The 16,751-nt window shown below is 48.7% G+C and overlaps 1 protein-coding gene across 1 annotated transcript in view; it reads right to left on the minus strand.

The window, feature by feature from the left end:
* Window positions 1-2,634: 2,634 nt before the first annotated feature.
* Window positions 2,635-16,751, minus strand: part of LOC143997902 (secreted Ly-6/uPAR-related protein 1-like) — a 34,677-nt gene continuing 20,560 nt past the window's right edge. The window contains exon 2 of the mRNA XM_077493724.1: window positions 2,635-2,894. Coding sequence (XP_077349850.1) covers window positions 2,635-2,894 — 260 coding nt within the window. The remainder of the gene's footprint in view (window positions 2,895-16,751) is intronic.

Here is a 16,751-nt window from a genome sequence, read left to right on the forward strand (position 1 = left end):
AAAAAGAAAAATAACATTTTTTAAAAAGAAAAAGAAATCTTAAAAAAAGAAAAAAGTTTTTAAAAATATTAAATAGAAATTATTTACTTATTTTGAAATACTGTCACCAGCGCAGAACAGCATCATCAAACAAAAAATAAAATTTTCTTAGAATGTTTTAAAAAATGTTTCTATTTTTTTAGTGTAGTGTTACCATAGTGCTCTGGCAGTGTGTGTGTGTGGGGTGGGGGGGGGATTTTTTTTTTTTTTTTTTACGCTATGATTGCTTGTATCAGCGATGATCACTGCTATAAGCAATACTTTTTATGAATGACATTTATTCAGTGTGTACTATTGAGCTAGCTATGATTGCTCACAGCTATCACATGGTACAGATGCTTGGGCCTGTCTGTGCCATGTGACCAGTCACAGAGATCAACACAATAGTACACAATGAATGGCTATAAATGGAAGGCATTTATTGTGTGCAACTGTCATATGATCGCTAGTGATTGGTCACAGAGGTCACATGGTACCGGGGGCCAGCCTGGTACAATGATTTGTCATCCACCGGACACAGCAGGTGACAGATCGTGCCACAGGATGGGAGAGCTCCTCCACCTTGTTCAACTACATCTCTCAGAAATTCAGAGACATAAAAACCAACACAGAGGGGTGATTTGCAGAGCTATGCTCCCCCCCCCCCCCCGTGAAACCTCATGCATGTTCGTTCTGTGCCAGCAAAATGGAATGTTACTAAACTATTTTCCCTCCAGGTTGGATATCCTTCATTCATTAAGAATAGTGTGAATCAGGAAAATACTGAATTATGGCCAATAGAGGGAGCTGATGATCATAGTACATAAGTATATAATTCCTCATCACCGCCATCTAGTGGCCATAATGTCGTATTTTTCTCATTCATGCTATTCTTATGAATGAAGGACACCCGACCTGAAAAGTAAACAGTCCTGTAACATCGATTTTGCTGGCATTTACACAGAACAAATGCAGTTTTGCAGGATTATTAACTCTACAATATTTTTTTTAATTTTTAAATACAGACATCTTTTTTTTTGTAAATGCTAAAAGAAGACACTAATTTTCCTGATTTATTTAATATTTAGAATTGAATCTGTTTTGTCATTACATATATAATTTAACATCTTATACTGTACAGAAAAATGTCACATTCTCCTTCTCAGTTAAAGCGGTATTAAACCCAAAATGTAATATATTGCAGCTTACCAATCATCAGATGTGGTGGCTGCATTCGTTTTCTTTTTTCTTTATTTTTTTTAGGATTTTTCCCCCTCTGTTGTCCACGAAAAACCTCGGCCATCTGGGACTCTCCCTCCTTATTGGCTGAGACACAGGAGCGGCGCCACTGGCTCCCACTGCTGTCAGTCAGCCAATTAAGAGAGAGAGAGGGGGCAGGGCCGAACCAGGGCTTTGTTATTGAATAGACACACAAGGAGCTGTGAGCTCGCCTCGGGTGCCCCCCATAGCAAGCTGCTTACTGTGGGGGGCACTCGTCAGGAGGGAAGGGCCAGGAGCACCAAAGAGGGACCGGAGAAGAGGAGGATCCGGGCTGCTCTGTGCAAAACCATTACACAGAGCATGAAAGTAAAAAACCTTGTATGTAGTGTGTCACAGACTCAACCGTGACAGAGGCTTTTGGAGGGGGCAGACTGCTAGCCTCTTGCCTACCGACTATGGGCCCTGGTTTGTTGAGGGAAACCTTTTGTTTCAGCTCTCCATGCCCTCTTATGTCTAAGTCACCCTATGTCTATTAGGGGCACAGGGTGACCAAGAAAATGGAACAGTAATATTGATCCACAATATCTCCCAGGAAATATACAAAGACTATTCCTGGTTTATTTGATTCTGACCTATACATGTTAATTGAAAGAGGTGATCACATTGGCCTCTGTACAATGTAGGAGACGGATAGTCTGCTACTGGTGGTCTCCTGCTATTGTGTGAAGGTGTTCTGTGTTTATTCTTATGATAATGTCACCTAGGCTGGTTAAATGACCAGTTAATTAGCTCATGTTAATTTATGTTTCTGGTTACAGTTTGTATTGTTAGGGTAATATGATCAGGAGGGGAGAACCTCCTTTCTTGTGTATAAAAAGCCTGTATCCTTGTCCAATAAAACATTACATGTTGCAGTTTTGTAACTGAGCTAGTCTCGCCTGGTTCTTGGTTATGTGTGGCTGTAATATCTGCTATCTGAAGGTCCAGACTGGAAGAAGCAGTGTACTGATGGAAGCACTCAAGTGGAGTGTGATGGGGTTCGCTCACAGCCCCCCTAATACTCACCTGAGCCCCTTCTTGATCCAGCGATGTGCATGGTCTCTCTCTCTCCTCATTGGCTGAGACACAGCAGGCGGAGCCCAATCAAAGCCAGTGAGCCAATAAAGAGAGAGAGCAGGGAGGAGGGGGGGGAAGGGCTGAGCCCCAGCTCTATGTGTCTTATGGATGCAAAAAACAGGGCTCGGGAGCGAGCATGCACCAGGGCCACCCTCATATGTAATGCTTTAAATATTTTTCAAATAAAACAATAAAAAATAAAAATAAATGGAGGAGAACAGTTCATTAGTGAGAAGAGATGTAGTCCTTTAGGTGGCACTCCGGGAAGAGCGGGAAATGTCACCAGACCCACGAAGGGAAGAGAACGATGAACAAACTGAAGCCCACGATGAGTCCCCCATATGCTCTGCTCTGCAGGTGGTAGGTCGATGCCCCCTGGTGGTTGGCGCAGGGTGGGACAACTCCATACTGATTGTTACACAGATTGCCTTTGCAGCAATAGACTTCCGCTTCTGACCCCAACTCGCCCATGTCGCTATTTTGACAGTTTTCAACGCAGTCCCTGGTGACCATAAATGTTGATGACGTGTAGGGGAAGCCTGAAATGCACAAAGACAAAAAAAGGAAGGAATTACCATAAAAAAATGATTATTTTGGGTCTACCGAGTCCTGAAATTAAAATGATATGAGCTATCAATTCCGTGCTACCTATTTATAGATATCTACGTGTCAACCAATGTGAGCGATAAAAATATATACTCACCGGCCACTTTATTAGGTACACCTGTTCAATTGCTTGCTAACCCAAAGTGCTAATCAGCCAATCACACTTTGAACGTGGCATGGATGTTGGTGGCAGACGGGCTGGTCTGAGTATTTCTGGGATTTTTACACGCAACCATCTCTCGGGGTTTACAGAGAATGGTGGGAAAAAGAGAAAATATCCAGTGAGCGGCAGATCTGTTTAGGAAAATGCCTTGTTGATGTCAGAGGTCAGAGGAGAATGGGCAGACTGGTTCCAGATGATAGAAAGGCAACAGTAACTCAAATAACCTCTCGTTACACCCAAGGTATGCAGGATACCATCTCTGAATGCACAACACATGGAACTTTGAAGCAGATGGGCTACAGCAGCAGAAGACCACACCGGGTGCCACTCCTGTCAGCTAAGAACAGGATACTGAGGCTACAATTGGCACAGGATCACCAAAATTGGACAATAGAAGATTGTAAAAACTTTGCCTGGTCCGATGAGTCTGGATTTCAGCTCCGACATTCAGATGGTGTGGTCAGAATTTGGCGCCTGGATCCATCCTGCCTTGTATCACCGGTTCAGGCTGGTGGTGGGGGTGTAATGGTGTGGGGGATGGGATATCACCGGTTCAGGCTGGTGGTGGGGGTGTAATGGTGTGGGGGATGGGATATCACCGGTTCAGGCTGGTGGTGGGGGTGTAATGGTGTGGGGGATGGGGAATCACCGGTTCAGGCTGGTGGTGGTGGTGTAATGGTGTGGGGGGGATGGGATATCACCGGTTCAGGCTGGTGGTGGGGGTGTAATGGTGTGGGGAGGGGGGTATCACCAGTTCAGGCTGGTGGTGGGGGTGTAATGGTGTGGGGGATGGGATATCACCAGTTCAGGCTGGTGGTGGGGGTGTAATGGTGTGGGGGATGGGATATCACCGGTTCAGGCCGGTGGTGGGGGTGTAATGGTGTGGGGGATGGGGTATCACCGGTTCAGGCTGGTGGTGGGGGTGTAATGGTGTGGGGGATGGGGTATCACCGGTTCAGGCTGGTGGTGGAGGTGTAATGGTGTGGGGGATGGGATATCACCGGTTCAGGCTGGTGGTGGAGGTGTAATGGTGTGGGGGATGGAATATGACCGGTTCAGGCTGGTGGTGGGGGTGTAATGGTGTGGGGGATGGGATATGACCGGTTCAGGCTGGTGGTGGGGGTGTAATGGTGTGGGGGATGGGATATCACCGGTTCAGGTTGATGGTGGGGGTGTAATGGTGTGGGGGATGGGGTATCACCGGTTCAGGTTGATGGTGGGGGTGTAATGGTGTGGGGGATGGGATATCACCGGTTCAGGTTGATGGTGGGGGTGTAATGGTGTGGGGGATGGGGTATCACCGGTTCAGGCTGGTGGTGGGGGTGTAATGGTGTGGGGGATGGGATATCACCGGTTCAGGCTGGTGGTGGGGGTGTAATGGTGTGGGGGATGGGATATCACCGGTTCAGGCTGGTGGTGGGGGTGTAATGGTGTGGGGGATGGGATATCACCGGTTCAGGCTGGTGGTGGGGGTGTAATGGTGTGGGGGATGGGATATCACCGGTTCAGGCTGGTGGTAGGGGTGTAATGGTGTGGGGGGATGGGATATCACTGGTTCAGGCTGGTGGTGGGGGTGTAATGGTGTGGGGGATGGGGTATCACCGCTTCAGGCTGGTGATGGGGGTGTAATGGTGTGGGGGATGGGATATCACCGGTTCAGGCTGGTGGTGGGGGTGTAATGGTGTGGGGGATGGGATATCACCGGTTCAGGCTGGTGGTGGGGGTGTAATGGTGTGGGGGATGGGATATCACCGGTTCAGGCTGGTGGTGGGGGTGTAATGGTGTGGGGGGATGGGATATCACTGGTTCAGGCTGGTGGTGGGGGTGTAATGGTGTGGGGGATGGGGTATCACCGCTTCAGGCTGGTGGTGGGGGTGTAATGGTGTGGGGGATGGGATATCACCGGTTCAGGCTGGTGGTGGGGGTGTAATGGTGTGGGGGATGGGATATCACCGGTTCAGGCTGGTGGTGGGGGTGTAATGGTGTGGGGGATGGGATATCACTGGTTCAGGCTGGTGGTGGGGGTGTAATGGTGTGGGGGGATGGGATATCACTGGTTCAGGCTGGTGGTGGGGGTGTAATGGTGTGGGGGATGGGGTATCACCGGTTCAGGCTGGTGGTGGGGGTGTAATGGTGTGGGGGATGGGATATCACCGGTTTAGGCTGGTGGTGGGGGTGTAATGGTGTGGGGGATGGGGTATCACTGGTTCAGGCTGCTGGTGGGGGTGTAATGGTGTGGGGTATCACCGGTTCAGGCTGGTGGTGGGGGTGTAATGGTGTGGGGGATGGGATATCACCGGTTCAGGCTGGTGGTGGGGGTGTAATGGTGTGGGGGATGGAGTATCACCGGTTCAGGCTGGTGGTGGGGGTGTAATGGTGTGGGGGATGGGATATCACCGGTTCAGGCTGGTGGTGGGGGTGTAATGGTGTGGGGGATGGGATATCAGCGGTTCAGGCTGGTGGTGCGGGTGTAATGGTGTGGGGGATGGGATATTTTCTTGGCACACTTTGGGCCCCTTAGTACCAATTGATTATGGTTTAATCACCGGTTCAGGCTGGTGGTGGGGGTGTAATGGTGTGGGGGATGGGATATCACCGGTTCAGGCTGGTGGTGGGGGTGTAATGGTGTGGGGGATGGGGTATCACTGGTTCAGGCTGCTGGTGGGGGTGTAATGGTGTGGGGGATGGGATATCACCGGTTCAGGCTGGTGGTGGGGGTGTAATGGTGTGGGGGATGGGATATCACCGGTTCAGGCTGGTGGTAGGGGTGTAATGGTGTAGGGGATGGGATATCACTGGTTCAGGCTGGTGGTGGGGGTGTAATGGTGTGGGGGATGGGATATCACTGGTTCAGGCTGGTGGTGGGGGTGTAATGGTGTGGGGGATGGGGTATCACTGGTTCAGGCTGCTGGTGGGGGTGTAATGGTGTGGGGGATGGGATATCACCGGTTCAGGCTGGTGGTGGGGGTGTAATGGTGTGGGGGATGGGATATCACCGGTTCAGGCTGGTGGTGGGGGTGTAATGTGTGGGGGGTGGGATATCACCGGTTCAGGCTGGTGGTGGGGGTGTAATGGTGTGGGGGATGGGATATCACCGGTTCAGGCTGGTGGTGGGGGTGTAATGTGTGGGGGGTGGGATATCACCGGTTCAGGCTGGTGGTGGGGGTGTAATGGTGTCGGGGATGGGATATCACCGGTTCAGGCTGGTGGTGCGGGTGTAATGGTGTGGGGGATGGGATATCACCGGTTCAGGCTGGTGGTGGGGGTGTAATGGTGTGGGGGATGGGATATCACCGGTTCAGGCTGGTGGTGGGGGTGTAATGATGTGGGGGATGGGATATCACCGGTTCAGGCTGGTGGTGGGGGTGTAATGGTGTGGGGGGGATATTTTCTTGGCACACTTTGGGCCCCTTAGTACCAATTGATCATGGTTTAATCACCGGTTCAGGCTGGTGGTGGCGGTGTAATGGTGTGGGGGATGGGATATCACCGGTTCAGGCTGGTGGTGGGGGTGTAATGGTGTGGGGGATGGGGTATCACTGGTTCAGGCTGGTGGTGGGGGTGTAATGGTGTGGGGGATGGGATATCATCGGTTCAGGCTGGTGGTGGGGGTGTAATAGTGTGGGGGATGGGATATCACCGGTTCAGGCTGGTGGTGGGGGTGTAATGGTGTGGAGGATATTTTCTTGGCACACTTTGGACCCCTTAGTACCAATTGATCATGGTTTAATCACCACGGCCTACCTGAGTATTGTTGCTGACCATGTCCATCCCTTTATGACTACAGTGTCCCCATCTTCTGATGGCTCCTCCCAGCAGGATAATGCCCCATGTCACAAAGCTCCAATCATCTCACCACTGGACAATGAGGTCCCGGTCCTCCAATGTCCTCCACACTCACCACATCTCATCCAATACAGCACCTTTGGGATGTGGTGGAACGGGAAATTGGCATCATGGATGTGCAGCCAACAAAATCTGCAGCAATTGTGTAATGCTATCATGTCACTATGGAGAGAAATCTCTGAGGAACGTTTCCAACAACTTGTACAACCGCTGACAACCATAAACAAGGCAATACTCGATTGGTTGCTCAACATGGATTGTTTATTGAAAATACAGGTACACGGGTAATACTCGGGACAATCCAAACACACCGCCCACTTTGCATTTTGGGCGGGGTAGACCGTCCCATCAGCAGGGAGAGCCATTGAAGGAATCCCCCTCCCCCCTCAGAGCAAACACACTTAGACATCCCATAATATCCAATCCAGACAGACATAATAGAACAGCGGAATACAACCACAACCGCAAACGATCCAGCAAAGAGTACACCAAAAAAATGATTATATATATATATATACACACACACAAGCACATATACATATATATACACACAGACATATATACATATATATATATATATATATATATATATATATATATATATATATATATATATATATATATATATAATATGCACATACACATACATATACAAGGATGCCTTATTAGGACGAAACGTTGGGGAGGCTCTGCTGATGCCACTGCGTTACTTGGTTTATCCATATGCTTTTAATGTCTTCTCAAATGTGAGTGACCATTTTACCATTTTTTCAATAAATGTTTTACATTTAAAACAGAATCTCACTATGTGGACCCATTTTTCTCCTTTTGCCATATGTCAGATTGAGAGGAACCGCTTATGAATTTCGGTCATTATACCTATGGTGGATACCTATTGATATCACTACTTTTATGCCGCGTTCACACGACCGGACTTTCCGGCGGACCAGAGTCCGTCGGACAATTCGATCATGTGTGGGGTTCCAGCTGACTTTTTCTTCCCAAAAGTCCGGCGGACCTAGAAATAAGACTGGCTTCAAATTTGTCCGCCGGACTCGGCTTTTAGCGGACAATCCGGTCGTCTCTGTGTGCTAGTCCGACGGAATAAACCGACGCTAGGGCAGCTATTGGCTACTGGCTATGAACTTCCTTATTCTACGTCATCACATTCGAATCCGTCTGACTTTTGGAGTGATCGTGTGTGGCCAAGTCCGTTGAAAGTCCGGCAGACCTCTGCTGCAAAGTCCCCTGGATTGTCCACCGGACCAAGTCCACCGGAAAGTCTGATCGTGTGTACGCGGCATAACGGATCCCTACCAGATTGGTCTATATTGGAAGTCGTGGTTGCCGTACCTCTCCTTGGGTGTGTTACACCCAGGGGCGGACTGACAACTCATGGGGCCCCCGGGCAATAGGAGATTATGGGGCCCCCAGGCAATCAGAGATTATGGGGCCACACAGTATACACAGACATGTTTCTATTGGCTGAAAAGGTACTGGAGAGGCGGGGCATCTATAATCTCGGGATTTTTAGACCAAAAGGATGTCGGTAAGGGACATTTCAGAGACAGATGTAAAAAAAAAAAACACAGATTTTTACATACTGTCCCTGGTTTTACTGAGGCTGGCAACCCTGATGGGACCCCCTAGTGGCTCGGGGGCCCTCGGGCAGTGCCCAAGTGGCCAAATGGTCAGTCCACCCCTGGTTACACCAAAAGCTTGGTTAACCCATCAGGCATATGCCTAGCTGGGTTCAACCTGTCTGGTAAGCCTCTTTCCTTACGGTGGTGGATTATCTACAGACAACCATTTCACCCAGATTCACAGTCACATTATTCTTTATGTCACATTATATGGACTATATGCACTTTATATGCACTGTTGGTTTGCTTAAATTTTTCATTATTGTTGGGCAATCTTAATTTGTTTTGTATTTATCGGCACATTTATACATTGTATCCATTTTTTGGAAATAATCTCATTGTTTATTTCATTTTTCATCAGCGCTGCACTATATTACTTTATTCGTTCACTTCTACAGATTATCTAATGTGCTGGCAGCTATCACTATTTGTATAAGACAGTGCATATTTATATTTATATATATATATATATATATATATATATATATATATATATATATATATATATAAGAGGGCCAGTATGGTGGCCCGTAATTATGGGAGGAGCCCGGAGGGTATATAATCAGACCACCCACAACGGTCTGTGTCGGTTCCAGTGCAAGGTACTGCACATCAAGGGGCTGACTCTTCTCAGCTCCCTCACGGTCGTCTATCTGTGTGTCCAATCGTAGGTGCACTTCGGCTTCTTCATTCGTGGTCTTCGTCGGCGGTTCCCGCTCATGGTCGCAGATAAGTAGTATCCGAATCTTTTCATATCATGTGCAAACTTGCGGCTTATCATGCTTACTATCCTGCACCCCTTTTGCAAAACCTACCTCTGAGTTGTTGACACTCATGTCCCGACGTTGTTCGGCACAGCCGAGTCGCTGTCGGTTGTTCTCCAATATCACTCGCCATAGGCTTCACTGGTTATAAAATTCACTGTTCTCATCCTTTTTTGAGATAAACAGGTATTGTTTGTATGGGTTTCTGTGGCTGATTGAGGTGTAATTAAACCCACCTGATGTCTTACCTGCACTTGACTAGCCTGGGGGGATGGGTGGTTGATAGGTGTTTGGTTTCACAGTAAGGAAGGGCATACACTCTACAACCAATTCGTATCAGATACTCCTTACTGCCAATTTATATCAGATTCATCTCATACATTTTTGAGCTGATTCGTGTCAAATGCATTGCAGAGGCTGACTCTGCCAACTCACTGCATGTCCACGTAGTCGTACCTTCGAGATCGGTCGTATATCTTCATTGATTGTCCCACGCTCGGACCGCTACACACTCGCTGTCGCAGGTAGGACTTTGTTGTTACCGCTCTTCTAAACTCCAATAGTTACCTTATCATGTTCGTTTTGCAAAGTCGCACTTACGCCACCGTAAGTCTATGTCATCTTTCATGTATTTCATCCTTTCTACCCAACGCGGGTTTACTCGAGCCGATCACTTCACGGTCGATGCGGTCAAATCCGACATTCAAGCCCCTTACTCACCTCGCATCTACGGCCGATTCAAAATCTAGTCGCAACTTCGCTTCTATGTTTTCGGATCCTCGGCAATCACAAGCCCCTACAACCGTCATCACCATTTAGTTGATTCGAACCCAGCCATATCATCGGCAATACGGTCAGATCTGTTATACGAGCCCCGTAGTCACCTCATATCTACGGCCGATTTGAAATCTAGTCGCAACTTCGCTTCTATGTTTCGGATCCTTGGCAGTCACAAGCCCCTTCAACCGCCATCACCATTTAGTCGATTCAAACCCAGCCATATCATCTGCAACACGGGCAGATCTGTCATACGAGCCCTGTAGTCACCTCGCATCTACGGCCGTTTCGAATCTAGTCGCAACTTCGCTTCTATGTTTCGGATCATTGACAATCACCAGCCCCTTCAACCACCATCACAATTCAATCAATCCGAACCCAGCCATATCCTCAGCGATACAGTCGGATCCCATATACGAGCCTTTCAGTCGCATCTACGGAGGATTCGAGTTTAGTCGCAGCGTCGGCGCAACGATTCCAGTCCTTGCCAAATGCAACTCTAACAACCAAGCCGAATCCTGTTGCATCACCGACTCAAATGAGTCAAATCTTTCGCAGACTATTCCATAGCTATAGCCCAGTTCAAACTAGTCACATCGGCTGTACGAATTCAGCAGTACTTACATTTGACCTTCTCAGTCTATCCATACATGATCGTACACAATTCTCTCCACCAATTTGCTCAGTATTGCGCACGGTCATTCCTACATAATCACATTTCCTCTATAACCTTTCTTTCGCCTTTCAACAAAGCTGCGTTCTTGCAATCGCTGCAAGTCTTTTCTGCATTTGGCTCAAAACTGCCAATCGTTTCCAGTAGCAACACTGCTGTTCACCTCATACCTACACACTTATAAATCCGCAAAACATTGCTTTCACCTTTCAAATCTCATCTCTAGTAGAAAAACGGCTGCTCTCCTCATTCCTACACACTTATAATTAAATTTATAGATTAAAATAAAGCTGCTTTCTTGCAAATCGCTGCAAGCATCTCTGCAATAGCTTAATACGGCCACTCATCGTCTCCAGTAGCAACACAGCTGTTCACCTCATTCATTCATTCATTCATTCATTCTCACCTCATAATTCAATTTATAATTCAAATAAGGCCGCTTCCTTGCAATCGCTGCAAGCATTTCAGCGAATGGCTCAAACTGCCACTCATCGTCTCCAGTAGCAACACGGCTGCTCATCGTTTTCTCTGTCGCTTTCCCCTTTTAGGCCAGTTAGAACACCAGTTAGTCCACCCTGCACCAGGTTTGGACAGTATCTCCCAAAAAAAAAAAAAAAAAAAAAAAACCATTGTCGAGGGCTTGCATCTTCACCAGGGGGCCAGCTTTGCCCCAAACAGCTCTTTGCAATCCCCATCGTCAAAACGAAATTCTCATGTCACCTTACTACAGGCTCCCGGTCAACTCAGTTCTCGACCACCAACCAGTCGACTTCACAACTAGGGCATAAAGTCAGGTGTGTAGTTCAATGGGATTCCCCCTTTCTCTTAAACACTCTTTCACTACATATTTTTACTTCACATACAGAATTTGACCTGCTCCTGAGGCGTTAGCAACTGTCACATACTTCTGTGCACTTCACTCTGTTTTCGAAGCACAAGCCTTCAATACGCAGACAAGGTCGCCTAATCTCCATACTTGCTGGCAGTGCAAGCATTAGTAGACCGAACCCACGTCAATTAACTACAGATCGCAACATTCCTACTTAGTATACCAGACTTCAGCTACCCACCCCAGTCCGCCCTGGGGCGCTCTGGTTCATTAGTCTGTGCCGAGCACAGACTGACACCCGAGCTATCGGTTACCTAGCCAGTCACCTCCTGGCTCACCTCGGTTGTTACACATTCTTTTGAGTTTTCTAAAGTCACACTCAACAGCGCTCGAGCGCAAACCAACTGTCACTATGGCTGTCGTTCCTTGTCCTATTCTTCTTGTTTCCTTCCGCCTTTCATCTTATCTACCCAACGCAACTATCCGCTCCTACCTTTGCAACTTACCTGAAACATACCCCCCCTTGCTTTTAGTTGACGCCATGTCGCAGGCAGACAGTGAGGACTTTGCCTCAGCCCTGCCATCACCCTTTACGGGCTCAGCAAGCGGCGGTTTAGTCTCACAAGAGCTTGGACCAATAAAAAACAAATAAACAAAACAAACAAAAAAAAAAAATATATAAACTCATAACAGAACGGTGTCGCAGGAGTAAATCCTACCCTGCTGCAGCCAGGAAACCAAGCCTTTAGGCTACTGTTTCCACCACCAGTGGCAGCCCTTCCAGGCACCACTTCAGTCTATCTTCTTTGCGACTACTCAGCTGCACTCCTGGGTAACCACACTGTCAGCAGCAGTCCCTGAAGTCCAAGCAGAGTGACAGCCCTGGAGGTACGCCCAGCCATGCCCCTACCAGCTCCAGTCACCACCGTCATTCCCGTACCTTCACTTACAGATGCACCATTGTCTTCCCTGCACACCTTGTCCTAGCAGGGCATCTAGGAGGACATCTTGGATGACAACGACGTTAACTTAGCATCCCTCCTCATAGCAGTACACAACTTGGCCTAGAACAAATCATATTCGCAGGGAGATGTCTCCGTCATCCTGAAGACCAGAGACCCTTTACTTAATCGCAAGCTCACTGTCACAGAGTTTGTGCGGGCCTTGGGGACAGTCAGAGACATGCTAGGCAGAGCAACCCCAACAGGAGGGTAGAATTGGACCCGTATCTGCATGCAGCAGGTCACAAGTACGCAGGGTGCCCATCCTTTGACTATCACTGCTCATTTTCAGCCAAGGCAGCAGCCAGACTCAAGGGGATCTTTTACCTCCCATCTTTTAGTGTTTCTCTTCCAGGCAAAGACCCTGACTAAATCCTTAAATTAAGATGTGCCAGCTATAGCAGATCTGCCCATGAGAGTCGAATTTCTCACAAATTGGAATGGCATGCCAATGTGTATTCCTTCAGCATCTCTCTCTTCATCTCAGGTAGTCATGGTCACCGCAGCCTCCACAGGTCCTCGCCTCAATTTTGGTCAAATTGGGTTTATAGGGCCATGGCCGTCAGAAATCCTCTTGATTCCTGGGTTCAGTTAGTCCTCCTCTTTGTTCGACCTCTACCCCATTGTCGCAGCAGCTCAAGTCTGGTGCAACAACTGGGCAGGACAAACAGTGGCGTTCGCCACAGACAACCAAGCCAATAAACCAATAAAGGAGGTCCTAGTAGCTGGCCATCGTGGCCTTCCTGTGCAGGCTGGTGCCACTATCCCCACAGCACCAATCTAACGTCCTATGCGTCCACATCCCAGACAAATGCAATAATCTGGCCGACGCACTACCCGTTAACTTTGCTTCGTTATTTTTTGCAGGAACCTGGAACCGACCCGACCATGTCTCTTATCCCACACTGGTCGTAGCTAACCTCGGATTCAAACAACACTTTCACGACGCTACCTGCCTTATTAATCTTTCACTATCTCACAACACCCTGAAGGCCTACCGGGCAGCCTAGAGGTTCTATGTCAGGTTACTAGCCTCAAACCCCAGAGCAATACCAAGAGTTCTCCATCACATCCCGGTCTTCATATTATGCCACCGCACACAGTTGGCATTGTCACACAATACCTTAGATCCCACTCAGCTGACATCCAGTATTTCATCCCCTTATGAGATCCTAACAAACCGTCTTGTTCGCCGCCCATACGGTCAAGACCATGTTGTGTGGTATTCACAGGCAATGACCCCAAATCGGTATCAAACGGCTACCCGTCACCAGCGCCATATTCCGAGACATGTCTTTCATCCTGTCACATTCCCCTTTTGGCTAAATTCAGCCTGGTCCTTCAAGCAGCCATCTACCTGGCTTTCTACAGCTTCTTACGCCCCAGTGAATACTGTCACCATCCCAGTTGTAAAGTGTTACATAGACACCACCTCACACGCCATCAGACTTCATCTTGCTCCTCAGCGTGTCCAAAACACAATAGTCCGGTCCAGGGGTTGACCTAAAACCTTTCCAAACTCTCAAAGCCTGGTGCCCCGTGTCCATCCTAGATCAATTTTTGGCCCATATGTTTGATCCCTCGCAGGACAGCCCATTACTACCGTTCTCGATTAGTACCCCAGGCAGCAACCAGTTCATTAGTCACGTCAGGTTCCTTTTGAGCACATTAGGCCAGGACCTTGGTCATTTTCTTGGACATTCTTTCGCATTGGAGCAGCATCAGCAGCCTCACGAAACGGGGTCCCAGTCCACGCGATCAAAGATGGGCAGGCGGGAATCCACCTGCTTTACTCGATACATCTCCAATCCACAAGTGGAAATGTCCTGAGCCTTCAGAAACTTTGCCCCGTAGTGTCTTGCTGTACATAAATTAATAATTACCTCCCTACACCAAATCTTTTGCGGCCTTCTCTTGGCATATCGCCCAGCAGAGCAGGGCTCACCGCCCAGCTCACCAGGGCTTACCTTACAGCAGACCAAGGGCACAATTCAGGTCTATTTTATGTTGTTAGTCTTGTGACGTGTTTATGTGTTCTTTCATATCTCTTACAGCGGAGGGCTCCAACCATAAATAAGAGGGCCAGTATGGTGGCCCGTAATTATGGGAGGAGCCCGGAGGGTATATAATCAGACCACCCACAACGGTCTGTGTCGGTTCCAGTGCAAGGTACCCACCCACCCATTTCCCTTCTTAGAGTACTTCACTTAAAACACGTTTCTCTACAGAAACATCCATTTACTTTCTTAAGGTATGCGGCCTTCTCTTGGCATATCGCCCAGCAGAGCAGGGCTCACCGCCCAGCTCACCAGGGCTTACCTTACAGCAGACCAAGGGCACAATTCAGGTCTATTTTATGTTGTTAGTCTTGTGACGTGTTTATGTGTTCTTTCATATCTCTTACAGCGGAGGGCTCCAACCATAAATATATATATATACATACACATACATATGCAACATTCCAGTGTGGTTGTACAGTGAGTCCGATTAGTACAGATCAGATTGGGGTTCTCGGTCACCCTGTGCCCCTATTAGAATTAGAGACACAGGGTGACTTAGACATCGGAGGTGCATGGGTAGCTGAAACAACCTCCCCAAGGGTTTCTGGGTTCCACAGGCCTCCCATCACACATCTTCCCTTTCGGCAGGAGACTAACATAGGAGGAGACCCACGATCGGTTGACTCCGAAGTGAGTCAGTAGTTCCAGTCCCCCAATGCCGGTATCCAACCAGTACCGCAAATAAATTGCCCCAAACAGAGCATTACTCGGCCAGCCAACCTCTGCCTCTCTCAGAGAACACACCGCTGGGGAGAGGCCTGGGCTGGCCCTTCTCTCTAGCCGCTGGAGAGAAGACAGGGTGACTGGGCTCACTCCGCCATGCTGTTGGGGATCTGTGCCGACTGTCCAGCATCCCTGGTGTATACATGTGAAGACTGAAGTCCCATCCACTTTTGGTAGATGAAAATCCCCCAGTGCTTGCAAAACACGGCTGACATCCTCCTGTCTCAGTGCAGCACCATTTTCTGGGGTTGTGTCAGTGGAGACCGAAGTCCCATCCACTTTCACAGGAAGTCCCTCTTCTGTTAGTTGAGGGCAGAGGCCAGCCGCACTCTGCTCTGTTGTCAGCCCTTCTGCTGAGTTGGTGTCAGTGGAGACCGCAGTCCCATCCACCGATATCAGCTCAAGCTGGAGTTGTGGGCAGAGGCCAGTAGCATTCTGCCCTGTTTGCAATTCAGCTGAGGACCCCACATCATCCACTCCGGCTAACTGTTGGGACGGGACCGTCACCTTCTCACCATGGGCCTCTGGAACTGTCTTCTCACCATGGGCCTCTGGAACTGTCTTCTCACCATGGGCCTCTGAACTGCCTTCTCACCATGGGCCTCTGAACTGCCTTCTCACCATGGGCCTCTGAACTGCCTTCTCACCATGGGCCTCTGGAACTGCCTTCTCACCATGGGCCCCTGGAACTGCCTTCTCACCATGGGCCTCTGGAACTGCCGCAGGTGTGGGGCAGAGGTCTTGGACCCTCTTCAGCTGGAGGAGTCTCTTGTAACTCCACAGATGCTGCTTTTGGTGCTGGGCAGAGCTCAGTGAAGTTTGGTCCTAATACCAGCTCTTCTGATGGAGGCTCACCAGGTTCTTCTTCCTCAACAGAAAAGTCTATCAAATCCCCTGTCTCTGCGACTGGTGTCTGGGGATAGAGTTTCACCACCTCCTTTCCATGGAACCCAGAAGATGCTATCAGTGCTGGGCAGAGGTTAGCAGAGCTCTGCCCTGTTGTCAGCACTTCAGCTTTGGGGATGGCAATCTCCAGTATTTTTCACTGCCGATTCTCTGGCATACTGCTGGATGGGCACATTTCTCCATCCAACCTTGTCTTGTGCAGAAACAGGTTCATCAAGGTCAGTCAGCACTTGCTGCATCCGCCATAAGACCTCCGCATCCATAGCTGCGGGGACAGATGGGCACAGGTTGGCAAAGCACAATGTTACCATGCTGCAATAATTATAGCACTAGATCTCGACCTCTACAACTCTAAACATGTAACCAGTAAAAAATGTTAAAGCTTCACCTATGGAGATTTTTAAG

This window comes from Lithobates pipiens, unplaced genomic scaffold (genome assembly GCF_037356315.1).
Source record: "Lithobates pipiens isolate NorthernLeopardFrog02 unplaced genomic scaffold, aLitPip1_a1.2 Scaffold_19, whole genome shotgun sequence".
NCBI classification, from domain to species: domain Eukaryota; kingdom Metazoa; phylum Chordata; class Amphibia; order Anura; family Ranidae; genus Lithobates; species Lithobates pipiens.